Genomic DNA, 19,561 nt, shown 5'->3' on the forward strand with positions numbered 1-19,561 from the left:
TGGAATGCAGTATATGTGTTTATAACACGTGTAGTTGGATATTGGAAATTCTTTGAAAATAAAAGCCTCCAGCTCTTTAAGAAATTAAGGAGATGAAAATCTCCTGATCCAGAACTTTCCTTTAAAGGTTCAGCGATGATTAGATCTGATGATTGTGGAGACCACAGGAGAGGTTTGTCTTCACCCTGGAGTTCATGGAAGGCCTCTTGCAGGACGGATGGGGGCATTACCATCTCAGAAAATGGTGACATCAATTGAGCAGTTTTTCACCATAGGATGCACTAGGTCCTGCAAAATTGCCTCATATTCCTCGGTCATTACAACTGCTTGCAGACCAATCTTTGGACTTCTTGGCCATCTGTACCATTACAGATGTGATTGTGGATTGGCGCAGTACTTTAACTTTCCCCACAAAAAAAGAAGAAAAAAAAAATGTAGAGTTTCCACAAACATTTACAGTAATTACAAATCTGTGTGTGTGTGTGTTTGCGTCATGAAATAGGAAAAAGGGTGAAAGATCATATTGCTTTTTCCCATTTCTCTAGTCTGCCAGTTTTGTGTGCTTTTCACTATGTTATGCATCTTTGTGATAAAAGCAGTTTCCACTTTGTGTGGCTCACAAACATACCGTTTATATACAGTTTTTGTAGCGAATGAGTCATAAGGCAAATTCAGTTATTTGATCCTTCTTGTGGCCATCCTTTTCTGATGTTTATCAACTACTATGCTAGAGGTTCATGTATCAATGACCTTTAACCTGTGGATACACTTCCTGTTTATCAACGCAGCTTGCCTATGTTTGATATATGTACCGTCATGACTTATTTTTTTGATATATACAGATAAATATACATATATACACACCATCGTGCACACGTGGTTCAACTTCCAGCTCTATAGCCTCGTAAGTATTGGTTCCTTGCTTCACTTTTCAAAGTTTTGAAATATTTGCATAATCAATCGCAAGCTTTTGAAGTCCCACCCCAAAGTATTGAAGAACCAAAGAAGTACCCCAGCTGGTTTGGCACTTTTTGGTACTGGAACTTTTGGTACTGGTACTTTACTGAACGTAATTGGAAAAGGGAAAGTACCGAAAGTACTATATGAAAAGTACGTATGGTACTTGGGGCAGTGGAAAAGCGTCCAAGGGGGGCACAACTTAATAATTTAAATATAGAAGTCTGTTTATTTGGGGATGAATGAAACCTAATTAAATATAGGAGAGGGACAAGTCCTCCCTCCCCCTCATCTCTTGATTCAAACAAAAAGGGAGAACAAGGTGACACCTGTCAAGCAACACCAGCTTGCTGCTCGTTTTCTGTGAGACGTTTGGGAATTTTCTCATATTGTCTCAGATCAGTCTGTATCCTCTTCACAAAGCCTAAATATCCTGTTACAATATACACTTACAAGTTGCTGACTGAGTATCTGTCAGGTATTAAAATACAGACGCTCCTCTACTTACGAGTGAGATACGTTCCTAATGGGCATTCATAACTTGAAATGTTTGTTAGTCATTATTCAACATCATTGTAAGTGTATACGCAAGTACAAAGAACTAGGATGCTGGGAGTACGCACGCTACACTGCTGCGTGGCGGGAGTAGCGGCCCGAAGTCATACTACCCAGAATTGGTGCGCAGAAAAAAATTGATGTTGCGGACAGGAAACGGGAGCCCAATGAACACAGTTTGGACTTACAGTCCTGTAAGTTCGTATGTCTGAAAGTTAGTAAGTTCAAAGTTCGTAAGTAGAGGAGCGTCTGTAATCTTATATTCTAGCATATATTCAGTGCTTACTGCTTAGCGTAAGTCTTTCTCAATTCCTTTACTCAACCTTCAAAGAACCAAGCATGGAAAATAGTTGAGCTTTGTAGTAGGTACTAAATCTACACACAGGATTGCTTTAAACACATACAGGAACAAAATTATTTTGTTATATACAATAAAGAAGCTTTGTGTACCCTTTCAGTTTCATGGAAGTGTACCCATACAGCTTAATACTGGATTAATGCCTTTAGTTGGAATAAAATTCCTTTATTGTCAAAGATAATTACGAGGAGTAAGCATGCAAGATTGTCACCTTTGCATAGCCCGTGTTGCTCTCCTATGAGACACACACACAGAAATGCATGTGACAATGAATCTTTTATTCAGAGCGCAGGACCATTTTGCCTTTTATCCAGCACCCACTTGGGGTTAAGGGCCCCTCTAAAGGGACCAACAGTAATATGACTATTCAGCAGCCTCAGTCAAACACTACCTCATACTCTGCTTTAATAACAGCAATAAGTCTGTATGGAAAAAGCGTCTACTAGTTTAGCACATCTGGATTATTCTTTTACATTTTCTGCCGTGTATCTATGCAGTGGAGCTGAAGCTCCTTTAGATAGGGTGCATCCTTCATCATATACTGTATACAGTCCTTGTTTGGTCAGTTCAGAGGTTTTCTGCTGAATGGTCTAGACCATTTCAGGACATTAATTGTATTTTCCCAAATATCCTGTGGTTGATCTGGCTCCTTTTTTCAGATATTTGATTTGTTTGCTTCAGGCGCATTGCCAAATTAATCAATCACAATTATGTATTCAACAGCTGTGTTTCATTCTTATATCCAAGGAGTTTGGGGCTGTCTGATTTGCCCCTCCTTGTAGATTTTGGGTGCTCTGCTAGTTTAGTGTTAGATTCCTCCAGGTTGGTTCCAGATTCCTTCTACAGTCTCAACACACACGGCAAGGTTAACTGGCATCACTAAATGTCCCGTTGGGAGACAGTTTGCTCTATAAGAGAGTTGTGCCTCATCCAGGATGTTCCCTGCCTTTTGCCAATTGCATCCTGGGATACACTCCCTGCAACTTTGTACTGCATAAGTGACTGGGAGATGGATGTCAAATTCTATTTGCTCTCAGGCAATGATTGTGACAATTGTCAGCGTTCAATATTCAAAGGAGCATTATTTAAAAGTGCAGACATGTCCGTTGTGGTGACCAGAAAGACAGGGAAAGGCTGCAAAGTTATTAAAACTAAAACGCAAAGGTCAGAAGAAGTGAATATTTATATGTAGTGCAGTTAATATTCAATTCAAGCCAAAATAAGACCTAAAATATCAATGAGGAAAAAAACATGCAAGCAAAACTTAGTGAAAATGCTGAAAGCAACCAAGGGTCAAACTATGAAACAGAAGAAAGAGCTGTATTTTATCACCACGGTAAAAGCGGGGTAAGCGAGATGAGATAAAGACATTCATCATCATAGGGTCAAACGTGCTGTCTATATTGAAAAACGTTAAATGTACATATGTCTATTTTTAGCACTTTCTCCATCAACGACCCCACCTCAAGCGTTGTTAACACATTACCTAATTAAGTAATTACATTCAGTCATTAATTACTTTGGCACATTAATAGATAAAAATGCAAGTGGCGTGAAAATGAGGGCTGCTTCGATGTCTCCCCACTGCCACAATCACCTCTTCTGTCATCCGTTACCCCCTCAAACAGCTACAGACTGTCTGTTAGTCAAAGAGTATAAACACCCTTTACTTTTCCACAGATGTGACAGCTTAGCTAACTGACTGTCATTCTATAACAGGCAGTCACAATGAGTGCCTGCCTGAAAGATGCACACGCAGTGCCACATAAACACACGGAAAGAGTGGCTTGCTCATGTAAACACTTAAATGAAACTGCACCCAGCTACACATGCACAAGCCTCAGTCTCCAGGGTCACTTCTTCTTAGTTGGGATTCGGCTGCTTAGCAACCAAAATGACATCAAAGGTGTTATAATAGAAAGGTGAAATAGGAAGGAAAAGAAACAGAGAGATGCTGTCATGTGGAAAATAAGCTGGCCAGCATTTCTCTCTGAAATAATGTCGTTTAGTGCTGTTTGCTAGGAAAAGCTTGGATATTCAAAAGAGAGGTTACATACTGACAATTTCCACTATTTTTTCAGGATTAGGGTATTATTCTTTTAAGACTGTTGCTTCTTATAACAATGTGATAGACGTGTTAGCAGGAAGAAACAACCAATATAAGCACAGTTGGTCTCAATACCACCTCACATTTCTCCTCTTTTACCTGGCAGTAGTGTTGTTGACTTTGCTACAAGCTGTTTTCTTTCATTTTCATGATAATATGTGTTACACATTCTCAGAGTTTATAGTTTGTATTTTACTCACAACATGATTTCCCATGTGTCAGGGTCAACAGTGGTTTAGTTGCAAAAACGACAAACCTATTTGATGATAAGAACAGCGATTACAGATTTTTCCAGATTTGCTGCACAGACGCACAGTGAGTGGGGTTGTTGGATCACATCTCAAAGACTTGGGCTTGGATTCTGATTGTGCAGCTTCTGCGTTCCTCCGGTTTTCGCTTGTCTTTCCAGGTTCTTTGGCTTTCTTCCATAATCCAAAAACATGCTGTTTAGATAAATTGGAGACTAAATTTCTCACACTGTGAAACTCTTATGAAATGCCATCCATTCGGGTGCATATGCTGTTCTACATACAAACTAAAAACCCCATAATTTGCACAGAGTGATGTTCCAATAATGACAAGTGTGTGATTTACAATGTGCACCAAAACACATCAGATCCAAACTCAAATACAAAAACAGACAAAAGCATGAAACATGTATAATGCATTGTAATGCTTGGTATAAGAATTAAAGAAGATTTGAACTGCATTATGAAGGTATCAGTAGTGCATTATAGATGAGAGTTTCATAAATCACTCATAATGCATAATAAACATGGCTATAACGTGATATGCTTTTTTATAAATATGTATAGCCATGTTTGGGGCATTGTGTGGCTCAGTGGGTTAAGGCTCTGTGTCGGTGATCAGAAGGTCACCACTGGCCTCGGCAGAATAGTCACATCTGTGGGCCCTTGAGCAAGACCATTACTGTAGCTCCCAGCTCCATGGGGGCCACTGCAGGAGGCTGCCCTTCACTGCCAAGCTCCCTCCCACCGACATGCAGTATGTGACTGAGAGTCGTGGAGAGCAAGATGGGGTTATTATTGATAATAATAATAACGATAATAATGACAGTAGCAATAATCCATTCATCCATCCATTTTCCAAACCGCTTATCCTACTGGGTCGCGGGGGGTCCGGAGCCTATCCCGGAAGCAATGGGCATGAGGCAGGGAACAACCCAGGATGGGGGGCCAGCCCATCGCAGGACACACTCACACACCAGTCACTCACACATGCACACCTACGGGCAATTTACCAAGTCCAATTAGCCTCAGCATGTCTTTGGACTGTGGGGGGAAACCGGAGTACCCGGAGGAAACCCCACGACGACATGGGGAGAACATGCAAACTCCACACACATGTGACCTCGGCGGAGAGTCGAACCCGGGTGTGAGGCGACATAAATTCTTATAGATTTGGCATTCATAGAAAGTGTTAATGAGATGTTCTAACTAGAATATTGCAAGCCAGAGTCAATGCATTATAAATGATGAATTTTAAGCAAACTGTCCAAACTGCGTGAAATAACTGTGATTGTTGGGTGAAAATCCATTTAAGAAATATAACCAGAACAACAAGTCTAACTACCGAACTCAATATAATAGGATATGGACAAATCTGCTTCAAAGAAGAGATCTACTGTAAGGGATACTTCACCAAACTCCATCAACATCCTCCCTGATTAGCATTAAATCTGTAGCATTTATTACATATTATGTGTGATGTCCCACTGTGTTAATCTCTAGGTCACAGTTACCTTAATAAGATAAGTGACTTGGCAGATTGTCGGTCCTGTGGAAGTTTTTTTATTTCTGGAATTCCAGTGTTGACGTCTGATCGCTCTCCTAATCGGATATTTGAGAGTATCTACTGTATGTGCCTAGCAGACCAGACTGCAAGCCCCTGCTCCTAACCCCAACCCTGACAATCTGCAAACTATCTCCATCTTATACCTGGATATCCAAAACGTGCAGTAAGTGTGCTTCAAGTGATAAAAGGGCAGGCTGATTAAGATTCTGCGTGACTGTCCCTGAGATAGAAATAACTTACACGTGACTGTGACATTTTGCGAGTTTAATCTTCTTTTCTCACACAGTTCCCACGGCCTCCTGGGGAGTTTGGATATTATTCACACTTGACAGGCCAGGGAATTATTAACTGCTGGCTAAAACTATTATGTGTATAATGCACAACCCAGAATAGGATATATTTAGATTGTCTCGAAGGACCTTCACAAATGTAGCGCCTGGTTTGGCCTATAGCTTATGGCGCATGCGAATAAGACCACCTGGTGTTTTTAGTGTATTACATTGGCATCATGAAAATGAAAGTCTGCACAAGCTAGAGAAAAAAGCCCGGAGTCGTAGACTGGAGGAGTCACATCCAGACAGGAAACAGTGACACCAAGGTTCCGTGAGTCACTCCCCAATGAATGGGGTGACTCTGCAGGGCCTGGAAACAGTGGTGTGGCCCCAGGGACATGGGACATGGGGGACCCTGTAATACACAGCAATTTGGCCATTGATGTCCCAGTTAGAAGCCCCACAAAATCGTAAAATGACTGACAGGCAAAGATGAACCAGTCTTAGGGTGATTACACGGGATGTGCGACATAACCTCGTGGGTATAAAAGCTAGTATGACGTCGTGTGAATTATAGTGTGTACTTAACTTTAAATCTCTTTCTTTGAAAATAACAAGAAACGTGATCTTGTTACTCTAATCCCATGTATCTAATCACTAGCTGTATATATCTTGGACTCAAGCGTAGTTAGCATTTCAGAAGTCGAGGGAATCTGTGCAGCATTGAATTAACAGGACAGCGCTTAGCCTGCCGATGTGTTGCGCTAAATCATTTGTGTGTAGGCCAGGCAGCAATATGACCATGCATGATCAGCATAAACTGTAAACAGATATAGGAGCGAATAATATGGAATATTATTTAGCACTATATAACGTAGAATACAAGTATTATGATATTATTAAAAAGTATGCCAAATATCCATGATGTAATCATTACAATGTAAAACATTATAATGTAATCAACCGAGTATGTATTTGCACCTTTTGTTAGTCTGAGATTCTGTTAGCTACTTTATGTTAGTCCTGAATCTATGAATATTCACTTTTATTAACGTATATTTTATCACTATGTTAAAGGACAAATATATTATCAACCTTTTAGTTAGACAATGTGTAAAAGGCTGAAACTGCCTAGGTTTTCTACTCAGGGATTCGCCTGAGTTCACCAGAAGTTCACGGCTGAGCATTTTTAAAAAACCAAGTGGAGCTGCTCGCACAACCATTATGTTCAGCCGAGAGACCAAACGGTAAAAGAAATGATCGACAAACTTATCACCTAGGGGTGTGGATTAAGGGAAAACAATTATTGTGAATGGCTGAAGGAATGATGATGCTTAAGTGAAGAGATATTGTTAAATGATAAGAACTTGTATAAAAATTGGTGTAAAACAATACTGGACACACTTTTACGTGTCCAGCCTTGGTTGTAACTTCTTTGTTGCAATAAAGACTGAATTCTGGATACTGCACAAGCGGACCTCTAACTTCTGATTTGGCGGGGAAGGAGAAAAAACCACGACAATAACAATGCTCCAGTTAAATGGTATAAAGCTCTTCACTCAGTGTCTTGTTTGCATCTGCTGATCTTTATCTGTCCAGTTCTTATCATCTCCCTGTCCATAATTCACCCCACATGCTAATAGACTTGATTATGATAAATATATATTAGCAAAACGGGCTATCAGAATATAGAGATGGATTATATTCATATAGGTAGGATCCATGCACATGCATCCATCCATCCAATTTATGTACCTGCTTGTCCTGTGCAGGGTTGCGGATGTGTAGAGCCTATCTTAGAAGCCATGGATGCCAGGCAGGGAATAACCCCAGATGAGGCGCCAACCTGTCACAGCAATGCGACACGTAAAACAGTAATAATTAATGTGAGGGTTGGTGAGGCTTGTTGTTCTAGAATGAGGATTATTTCATTAGGCTGTTTCTTTCCATTAAACTGTATCTTTTGCCTCCTGAAAGCTCTGGTATTGTATCTACAGTGTTGCATTATTGTATCTATTTTAACAAAATACTACTAGATTTAACTTGTGATGGAAGTCAATCACGCCACCGTGTCACAGTTTAAAGAACTTTGCTATTCTCATTGACTCCATCGCACTTGTTGTAAAGCATTGCAATGGCCTACATGTCTGGGTAAGATATCTGGTTTGTACTTATCAGCATTCGCGGGCAGGCAAGCAGGCAGGAAGCAGGCAAGGAGCCGCACGTCGGGAAAAACAGGGATTTATTAGGGGAAAGAAGCTACGGGTAGGATAGGTCGACAATACAGACATCTAACCTCAACTAACATCAATGACGGACAAAAACTAAGGCAAGACATGGACTGAAATAGACAAGACTGGGCGAATATAATCAGACACAGCTGGGCTAGATCGGGGAACCACACGTGGATAATCAGGGGGCGTGGCACACACGAGGATCGGAATTATTCTGCTTGGACAAGAGTATTACTTTGAAGTAAGTGGCAGTAAATTTACATTGGATATTTATAATCTTCAAAAGAAACAATAATTAAAATTGCAAGACTAGCTGAATTTTGTTTCATATGATAGAGTGAAATTCAATGCATATCTGACATGCAGCCCCCCTTCCCGGCTCAGCGAATTCTATAGCCAGAGTTCAATGTGTATGTGTATGTCTATGTGTGGTGGAGAGACTGATTACTACAGTATATGATTACTATATGATTACTATACAATAGAGCAGAGTGCGTTAAAGAAACCATGACTTTGTATCACCCCGACTTCAGTCCCCCACAAAAATTCCTTTAAATGGGCTTGAGAAATGTGCTGGTTGGCAGATTCCCTGACACCTAACTGCCCAATTTAGTTTTTGACATCAAAGTAAAATTATCACTGTTTGAGCTTCAAGGATGATTTTTAGCTGGGGGGGGGCATGCCTGCTCCTTGAATATTAAGAAATACTGGCTCTACTTTTACCCACTCCTGCCTACTAACTGCAGGGGTGTTCAGTTCTACCCTGTGAATGACGAAGCCCAGGGCTTTTCTCATGGTGCCAGAAACCTGGTGACCTTGAAAGGAGACAAGGTCAGACACATTATCTGCAGGCACTTCTCACTCCCCCGCAGCGGGGACAGCCTGCTCCAAGCTTCTTAGCCTGGAAGATACCTTGTTTTTTCCCCACTGAGATCTTAATTAATTACCCTTGATTAGGTGTCGGCTGATTGAATTTGCAGAATTTAACCTGCACCAAATATATTAGATGAGCACTTGATGCAATTTTTCAGCATTTTCCAAAGTTTATGTTAGTTGAGAAATTCCTGCCATCATCCAATAAAGGAATCAAATAAAATATTTTCTTATATTTAATTCCTAATTAGATGTAATGTGTAGTCACATTAATTCACACTTGATTTAAATTTACCATTTATTGCGTCCCAGCCCAGAATTCTTAAAAACATTTTCTGTTATATTATATGTTTTTCACTGCTTTTATTAATAGCTATATAATATTTAACATTTTAAAATACTTATATAACATGTTTGGTTCAGCCTCTCCATGAATCGCCACCTTGCATTGTCTATGTGTCCCAATGGTCCCCTGCTAGGGTCTCCCAAGGCATTTAGGTCCTTGGGGAGGGGCCAGACTGAGGGTGATTCGAATACCTGAGCCCCAGCCTGTAGCTAGGCCTCGGGGAGAGGCTGACAGTCATCTGCTGATTGGGATTCACTGGCGAACCATTGGGGACCATTTTTCTGTGGAAACACCACCTGCAGGAGGAACCATAAAGGTCTGAGTGCATTGTGGATCGGGCATCGGTCGAAAGAAGAGGCCTTGCGGGACCAGTCCTCGGATACCTAAACTGGCTTTAGGAACATGGAATATGACCTCTCTGGTGGGAACAGAGCCTGTACTGGTGCGAGAGGTAGAGAGATACTTACTAGATATTGTCAGGTCCACCTCAAGATACTTCATGGGCCCTGGAACTGAACTCCTGGAGAGGGGCTCTATTCCACCCTGGAATTGCCCATAGTGACATGACCCTAGGCAGGTATGGATCTACTCAAAGCCCCATTCCATACCTTTTGTCACCAATTCTATTCATAATTTTTATGGACAGAATTTCTAGCCGCAACTAAGGAGCATTGGGGATCCGGTTTGGTGACCTCAAGATCTTACTTTTGCTTTTTACAGATGATATGTTCTTGTTAGCTTCATAGAGTTCTGACCTCCAGTATTAAGTGGGGCGGTTTGCAGCCAAGTCTGAAGTGGTTTGGATGAGGATCAACACCTCCAAATCTGAGGCCATGGTTCTTGACTGGACAAAGGCTGGATTGCCCTCACCAGGTTGGGGATGAGCTACTTGCCTCAAGCAAAGGAGTTCAAGTATCTCAGGAGTTTATGTGAGGAAAGAATGGAAGTTATACAGACATTGCAGGGGTCTGTTGTGGTGAAGAGAGAGCTGAGGCGAAAGGTGATGCTATGGATTTACCTATTGATCAACATTCCAAACCTCACCTATGGTCACGAGGTCCAGGTAGTGACCTAAAGAATAAGGTTGCGGATATAAGCAGCAGAAATGAGGGTGTCTGGACTGAGTCTTAGAAATAGGGTGAGGATCTTTGGCATCTGGGAGGAGCTCAAAGTAGAGCCAGCTTAGGTAGTTTGGGCATCTGGCTAGGATACCTTTAGTATTCCTCCCAGGGGAGTCATTCTGGGCATGTTTAGCCAGGAGGAGATCCCAGGGCAGACCCAGGACATGCTGGAGATATTATATCTCTCGGCTGACTTGGGAATGCCTCTGTATTCCCCCAGAGGAGCAGGAGGAGGTGGCTGGTGAGAAGGAGGTATGGGAATATTTGCTCAGACCGCTGCTCCCGTGAGCCAGACCCATATTAGCAGTGGAAAATAGATGGATGTATGTTTGGTTTAACAAAAGTGGGGAAAATATTGCTGTAGTAACAGCATCAGTTTGATCTAATTTTAATTTTCAATCAGCAGCTTACCGAAGGCTAATTAATTAAGTTATTAGTAGGGAGAAAAACCAGCACACTTCTGGCTGGAATTGCCTCCCCTTATAGTCAGAAGTATTCTAGCAGGGTGGTGGAGCGGAGATGTGACAGATGTATGTACTGAACAAGGGCACATTTCACCTCTGGCTTCGGAGATACAGTACGTACCAGATGCAGTTAATTGATTGGCACCTTTTCCATATCTAAAAATGACAATTTAATGGGCAAGTATGAAGTGGTTTTACGTATTGAGTTGACGATCCAGTAAGTATCCCGTATGAATAATGTGTTCTTTCCCAAGTTGATTGTTGTCCAGTCATTACTGATAGATATTCATGTCTGTATCCAGTGTTTCCTTCCATTTTCTCATTAGATTTCAGGGAAGCAACAACACTCTTTGTCCTGCTACGCATGCTGACCCTCCCACCTAAGCATGAACTACCCAATATTCTCCTTCTCCGACACCAGTCACCCATGTTTGTGAGAAGCAGTGCTGGACCGGGTATCTGGCATACTGAGCATTTTCATGGTGGGCTGTTGGCGAAATTTGTTGTGGTGGATCCACACTGTCCTCCCTAGATCCTCAGACTCCTCAAATAGATACATCTCAGAATGTTGATTGCTTGTTCATCTTCGTGAGATTTAGAGACCTGCATTATGTAAATGGACATGGAATTCAGAGGTAATATCAGAAAAGCGTATGAGTTCCTGCAACGCATGTTAATAATGAGGTTGACATTGAGGATGAGCTTATTGTGGAAAGGGATCTTGCAGACACACCTGAGAGCTTAAACTGAATGTGGTGACCCTTCACTTTGGGCGACAGTGTACTCATACTGCCAACTCTATTGTCCATTTCATCTGATATTATAATAAGATCTCTGTTGTACATATGGATGCTTAACTCTCTTTGTTACTGAGTGTATTCACTTGTGCCTTAAAGATGAGTGATTCTTTTCACCAGAACAGTATAAGGATGTTGTGTGCCACATCCATTTTTTCAAGTTTGTTCTTTTTTGTTTTTTATTAACACATAAGGAATAAAATTATATAAATAAAACCACTTCACTTGAGATCCCAGGTCATAAGGGCCACATATTACGCAATGCTGATATCTTCTGGTTAATCTTTCATTAGCTGTAATTGTAACTCAGACACACTGGGAAGAATTTTCGAGATGCCGGTGCTGGTAAAGAAGAAATTAAGTAGTTTGCAGATAAATGTGGTATCTGACCAAACACTGCTGAGGTTAATGCTGGATTCAGATGGAGATGCTTTGAGTGTTTCTAAATAACATTACAGTATGAATAATAAAATATATGGACGTTAAAAGTATGATCATGTGTAGAGTGTACAGTCCAGTGATTAATACTGTTTTTTTTTTATTTGCAGTAGCCTCTTAAAAACATTACACAATAGAGCAGAAGAATAACTGTGGCCTAATTCTCTTTCTTGCATAACTGTTTACTTCTTGGATTGTGAAGTTAAAAGGCTTGGTTAGAGGTCCCAAGGCTTGAGCAAGGCTACGGTTTGCATGCAGCGTTACATGACGCCTGAGGAGGGGTTCATTGACAAGCCTCCCCCTTTCTGGCAGGATCACCACCACGGCCGCCTGCATGATGGACCTTCGCAGATACCCCCTGGATGAGCAGAACTGCACCCTTGAGATCGAGAGCTGTGAGTGGTGCCTGTCACTGCCGTTTGCACCCCGTCCCCCTGCGGTTCACAGGGCATGATGTCTGCTTGCTGCTTTCTTTGTCCCTCTGAGATGGTCTTAGAAACACTTTTCAGTGTCCCTGCATAGGGGCCGGTTCACCCACTGGTCAGACATGCTCACGCCCTGCAGGCTGATGGACTCTTAAATGTCAGCATCCTGGTTATCTCGGCTCATTCGGCTGACTGCTGAGTCATTTGGTGCCTTATTTAATGTGGAAAAAAAAAACTATAGACGCTGCCAGGGTTACAGTGGTCCACGCTACTATATTTTTCCTTTATGCTGGGTATTCAGTAAGATACATGAGATATTAAACACTTTATTATAAATACAGTAGTAAGGTAATGTGGGTGTTCTAGCTAGGCTAGGCTATGATGGTTCTTGGCTTAGGTGTACTCTACTGTAGTAAAATGCATTTTCGCCGTACGATATTTTCATCTTACGGCAGATTTATCAGCTCGTAACCCTATCGTTGCCCGGTTAAGTCCAAACGACTGTACCAAAAAATAGCGAAGTGGTTGCTGGTTATTTATCAAGTCTTCCAGAAGTGTTTGTATTAAACAATTTTAATAACACCAAGAAAGGAGAATTTCTGTAATGCATTAAAAACTGAACTGTTTTATATTATAGGAATGTAAAGGGTATCATTTTGTTCACTATATAGTCCCCGTTAAAAATGATCACCCATCCCTCTTATACCACTGATCTACTATCAAGTTCTTCACTGCAGCTTTTTAAACACCTATTAATACGAGAAAAAAATGTTTGAACTCCTCCTAAATTGGGTTGGGTTTATCCCTTAGGGAACGAATAAAGCAAAAAAGAGAACTTATATGAACCAGTCTTTGACTGACAGCACAAGATAATCCAATCTGCTCGAGGCTTCAAAGCATAATTGCTCCCATCTCTGTAGTCACTGCTGCATAGCATTGCTGTCATAGTATTGGAATTTGGGCGACCGCATCTGACCCCCTCCACTTCGGTCTGCTAGTAGTACACAGATATTAAATGTCTGTTTTTATAAATTAACTAAATAAAAACACTTTGAAATGAATGCTAGCATATCGTGCTGCCTGACCACTAGGAGGAGCTAAAAACAGTTACGGGCAGAAATGTAAAACATTGAGGGGCTATAATTTCTACGCAAAGTGGTTTTGCTAGTTTTATACCAGCGCATTCCTCATTTTCACCGCATGTGCGCATGTTGTCAAAATAGCGAATGATTTTGTACACGCTTTCCGCTCGTAGGAGTGCTGTTTTATAAATGAGGCGTGGCTTGTCGCACATTGTTATTTCAAGGCAGGGCAAACCACGTCTAGGAATCTGTTTTGATGGCCTGATTCCAACCATAAATTTCATTGCAGTGATTCATAATCATGCTCAGTAGTTTGTATGGCCCCCACGTGGTTGTATGCATGTCTATCAATGTCAGGGCATGTTCCTAATGAGACGATGGGTGGTATCATTGCAGCAAAATTAGATACCGTCCGATCCTACCCCGGCTCGTATATTTTATATAATTCACATTGCGCTTACTCCTTCTCCCTTGTGTGTTTTTCACATTGTACTGCGATAAACAGTATTTTGGCAGGATTTTCAAACAATATGCTGGTTTGTTATTAACATTTAGGCCTATGTGTGTCTATGAATTATTATTCATGTGATATTTTATGCTGATTTAAGATGTTCTACAGCCTAACTACAAAAAGCTGTAGAGTTCCGTTCTAAATGTACAACAAAATAATTTGCTTGCATGTGCTGGGCCAACACCCTCTGCATTTGACAAATCTGACTGGGCGTATCATCCATCCATCCATTTTGCAAACCGCTTATCCTACTGGGTCGCGGGGGGTCTGGAGCCTATCCTGGAAGCAATGGGCACGAGGCAGGGAACAACCCAGGATGGGGGACCAGCCCATCGCAGGGCACACTCACACACCATCGACTCACACATACACTCCTACGGGCAATTTAGTAACTCCAATTAGCCTCAGCATGTTTTTGGACTGTGGGGGGGAAACCGGAGTACACGGAGGAAACCCCACGACAACATGGGGAGAACATGCAAACTCCACACACATGTGATCCAGGTGGAGACTCTGGGACCCAGAGGTGTGAGGCAACAGTGCTAACCACTGCACCACCATGCCGCCCCCTGGGCGTATCATATCTGTTAATAAAATTCATGGCCCGACTGAAGACTAAAGCTGCCCATCTCTGTTTGAAAGCAAACTCTGCCTTTAATCAGACTTAAACCAAACTTTTTTTTTGTGATATGCTGATAATATCAGGCTTCAGTTTGGAAGCTTATCATTCCGTTTGGAAGCTTATCATGAGATGCCTCACCAAATGCATGCATCTATGGTGCGTCCCTACTGCTCCCAAATAAACTTTCCTTGGGTGAATTATTGAATTATATTGGCCCAAGTAGTGTGTTATACCAGTACTTTTGAATTATTGATGGATGCTTTTATCCCGTGACTCACAGTCCACCCTGACAATTTTAAATTCCCTTTGCACAGACTTCTTTTTCATTTATATAAATAAGGCTATAAACCTTGCTGAAGGGTAACAGGCAAACCAGCCATCTTTTGGTCACATGGTACCTGTAACTTTCTTCCTCCAACTCCTTCACTGGACCATACATACAGGGCATAATTTCATAATGAATGGACTTTTATTTTGAAGCCTTCGAGAAAACTGGTGGCTGCTACATTCAGTTATACATATATGCATATATATATATATGTGTGTGTGTGTGTGTGTGTATATATATGTGTGTATATATATATATATATATATATATATATATATATAGAGAGAGAGAGAGAGAGAGAGAGAGAGAGAGTGTAAGGGGAGTAATTATTTGACCCCATGCCGAATTCTTAAGTTGACCCATTAATAAAGAAATGAGAAAACAGATTATCAACAAAACCAGCAAGAACAAATCATCATGTGACAGTTTCAAACCAATTTGTCATTTTTCTAGGGAAATAAGTATTTGATCCCTTGGAGCCATTACTCATGCTTTAGTACTTGGTGGAGTAACCATTGTTTGCCAGCACAGCTGTCAGACCTTTCCTGTAGTTGATCACTAGGTTTGCATCCAGGTCACCACTCTTTGCAGACCTACTCCAGATCTCTAAGGTTTTTGGGCTGTCACTTGGATCCATGAAGCTTGAGTTCTCTCTATAGGTTTTCTATGAGATTAAGGTCCAGAGGCCGGCTAGGGTACTCCATGACCTAAATGTACTTCTTCTTGAACCACTCCTTTGATGCCTTGGCCATATACTTAGGGTTGTTGTCTTGCTGGAACCCACCCGCAATGCATTTTCAGTGTCCTGGCTGAAGGTAGGAGGTTCTCATACAGGATTTTACAGTACGTGGCCCTGTCCATCTTTCCTTCGATGCGGTGTAGCCGTCCTGCACCCTTGACAGAGAACCACCCCCAAAGCATAGTGCTTCCACCTTTGTGTTTGACGGTAGGGATGGTGTTCCTGGAGTTATATTCAGCATTCTTTTCCCTCCAAACATGGTGAGTAGAATTGTTGCCAAACAGCTCAATTTTGGCCTCATCTGGCCACATCAGATTCTTCCAAGCCTCATTGGAATTATTCAGGTGTCCACTGGCATACTTCAGACGGGCCTGAACATGGGCCCTCTTGAGCAGGGGTACTTAGTGAGCACTGCAGGATTTCAAACTGTAATGGCAGGATGTGTTACCGATGGTTTTCTTGGTGACTGAGGTTCCTGCTGCTTTGAGATCATTAACAAGCTCCTCCCATGTAGTTCTGTGGTTGGCCCTCACCATTCTTAAGATCATAGATGCTGTATGAGATGAGATCTTCCTTGGGGCCCCAGACCGAGGGTGATTGACAGTTATTGTCTTTCTTAAATTTGAGGATAATTGCTCCAACAGTTGTCACTTTCTCACCAAGCAGCTTGCTGATGGTAATGTAGCCCATTCCACCTTTGTGAAGGTCAACAATTTTGTCTCTGATGTCCTTAATGTCCTCTTTGGTATTTCCCATGGTGATGAGGTTGAAAATGTAGACAGGTTAGTGACCTGCTACACCGTAGTGCTATTTATCACCGTAATGCCATTAAATGAGAATGCTGGCTTGGCATCTGTTAATACTTAATTAAGTACTACTCGTGTTGTGTCAGTGTACATGTACTTGACCTAATGTACTTGCTGAGTTGTAGGGGATCAAATAATTATGTCCCTAGATAAATGACAAATTGATCTGTATCTCTTACATAATGACTTTTTCTTGTTTGTTTTGTTAAACGTCTGTCTTCTGATGTTAAAATAAACCTGCCATTGAAATTACAGACTTCTCATTTCTTTATAAATGGGTGAACTTAGGAATTCAACAGGGGGTCAAATATTTTTTTCCCCTCACTGTGTATGTGTTTGGCCAGACAGATGTATCTGCTCCTATGAGATGGCCAATACATACACATACACTGGTAACAAAAAATGGCAAAATTATATGTACTGTATAAGCTATGGGGAACGGTGGCCACAATTCAGAGCTCACTGACAGGCATAGCTGGATATTCATATGTGACATCTGCAACTCAGTCTTCACAAAAGCCAAGTATAAGCAGTCAGTTCACCAAACCATGAGGGAAGTGTCTGTAAAATAATTAGGCTCTAAACGTGTTAGACACCAATCAGTTTGTCATATCGTGCCCAAAAGCTTCTTGTTTAGCTTCGTTTTCATCCAATCAATGTTCTCTAAAGTGTAATATGTAAGTTAATACATGAACTCCATTCAGCAGATTCTGAAAAATATAAAGTTGAATGTAAGCAGATAATATAACTTGCTAATATTCAACAATTTCTATTAAAATAATGAGGACCGCTTTACTTGAGGGGGCACAAATGATATAGTATTATGCTATTACTTATGTATTAATTAACCACAGACTTAGTCTTAGTTACATACTGATCTCATGATCATCATTCATGAATCGAGATGCATGTTTTATCTCAAGTAGTGATTATATTTGTACTTTATACTTGATTTATTACTAAGTATTTGTGCCTCGTCAAGCAAAGTGTTACCAGGCAAGTAATTGGGGAAGGTCTTCCATAGTTTTTCTTGCACCTGTAATAGCTTATGTTAATGCATAAAGACACCTTTGACACACAATGCTTGCTGTTATGGGAAGCCTTTTCTTGAGAATCACTGTTTTTGATTATTGCGTTACATAATCATGTGATGTGGGTGGCGCAGTGGTTAGCGCTGCTGCCTCACAGCAAAAAGGTCCTGGGTTTGGTCCCTGGGTCGGGTGTAGGAGCTTTCTGTGTGGAGTCTGCATGCTCTCCCCGTGTTCGTGTGGGTTTCTGCTGGGGGTCTGGTTCCCTTCCACAGTCTAAAAGTGTGCAGGATTGGTCAATTGGCAACTCTAAGTTGGCCCTGTAAGTGTGTCTGCCCTGTGGTGTGTTGGTGAGTGCCCAGGGTTGGTTTCTGCGTAGGCTCCGGTTTCCCCAGTTGGGATCTTGGATGGATGGATAATCATATAAGAGATAAGAGCCCATTTTATAGGAGCAGATACAAGTGTCTGTGCAAACACTGATCCCTCACGATGTTCCCACATTTCACGTTGGTAATTCCCCCAAACACACTGGCTGCTGACAGTGGCTTCACGAACATCAAGATAAAATCAGCTGCCATCCATGAGAGCATCAGCAACCTCAGCGCAGAGTGTAAAGCAGATTTCCTCCTCCTTCATCCTACAAAAAGCTGAACTTGAAAACTGGCCTAGTATGCTACTACACAGTGCTCAAAATACGCGTGACAGCTTTGCAAGAAGGACCGAAAGCTACTCGGTTTCTGTCTACACCATAATACAGACGTTCCTCTACTTAAGAATATTCAACCTCCAAACTTTCATACATACGAACGAAGAGGACTGTAAGTCCACATTGTGTTCATTGGGCTCCCGTTTCCTGTCCACAACATAATTTGTTTTTTCTGCGTGCCAATTCCGCCCAGTACGACTTCTGGCCGCTACTCCCACCGCGCAGCAGTGTAGCGTGCGTACTCCCGGCATCCTAGTTCTTTGTACTTGCGTATACACTTACAATGATGTTGAATAACGACTTACGAACATTTAAAGTTATGATCGGCCATTCGGAATGCAACTCATTCGTAAGTAGAGGAGCGTCTGTATTACTAGCATAATATATTGCAATGTGTCTCCACCACCAAAGATAGTCTAATATTGGCTTTGAAAATGGTATTTGGGTATTTCAGTTCCTGTTTATTTTATTGAAGTGTTTCAGGAATGTGTGGCCAGGAAGGAAGCATGAGAGACGAGGGTACAGAGAATCGCCTCAGAGGTGGGAAGTTTATTTAGGGAATATAGATAAATTTAAATTGTGTGACTCATCGCCCCACCCCCGCCCCCAAACAGGTGGGCAGGCTGGTGTGGATAGGTGGCCAGGAGGCAGTAGCCCCCTTGGGGCGGTTGTCCTCCAGGTTGTCTAGCTTCACTGGCAGACAGAGCCTAAGCTAACTGCATTACCATTTATCTCCTCCCTCCCCCCTGATTTCAGCAATTAGTAGCTGCCAGCCGCGTCCTGTCGACACTTTTTGTGGTCAACCAAGCATGGTGCTGATCGACCCCTGCTGGTAACCAGTGGATTCCTCCACCCCCCCCCCCCCCCCACCCCCATCACATGTCACACGCAATGGGTCCAGCACCTTCCTGGGATTTTCGCACACGAAAGTATGTAGAGTTTACAGTGAATGGTGTAAATTAAGAAAAAAAACCTGG

The 19,561-nt window shown here is 41.7% G+C and overlaps 1 protein-coding gene across 1 annotated transcript in view; it reads left to right on the top strand.

Annotated features, from left to right (window-relative positions):
- Window positions 1-19,561, top strand: part of LOC125723170 (gamma-aminobutyric acid receptor subunit beta-1-like) — an 86,424-nt gene that overhangs the window by 39,902 nt on the left and 26,961 nt on the right. Inside the window, exon 5 of the mRNA XM_048999572.1 lies at window positions 12,650-12,732. Coding sequence (XP_048855529.1) covers window positions 12,650-12,732 — 83 coding nt within the window. The remainder of the gene's footprint in view (window positions 1-12,649; window positions 12,733-19,561) is intronic.

The sequence above is a fragment of the Brienomyrus brachyistius genome, unplaced genomic scaffold, assembly GCF_023856365.1.
Source record: "Brienomyrus brachyistius isolate T26 unplaced genomic scaffold, BBRACH_0.4 scaffold46, whole genome shotgun sequence".
Classification (NCBI taxonomy): Eukaryota; Metazoa; Chordata; class Actinopteri; order Osteoglossiformes; family Mormyridae; genus Brienomyrus; species Brienomyrus brachyistius.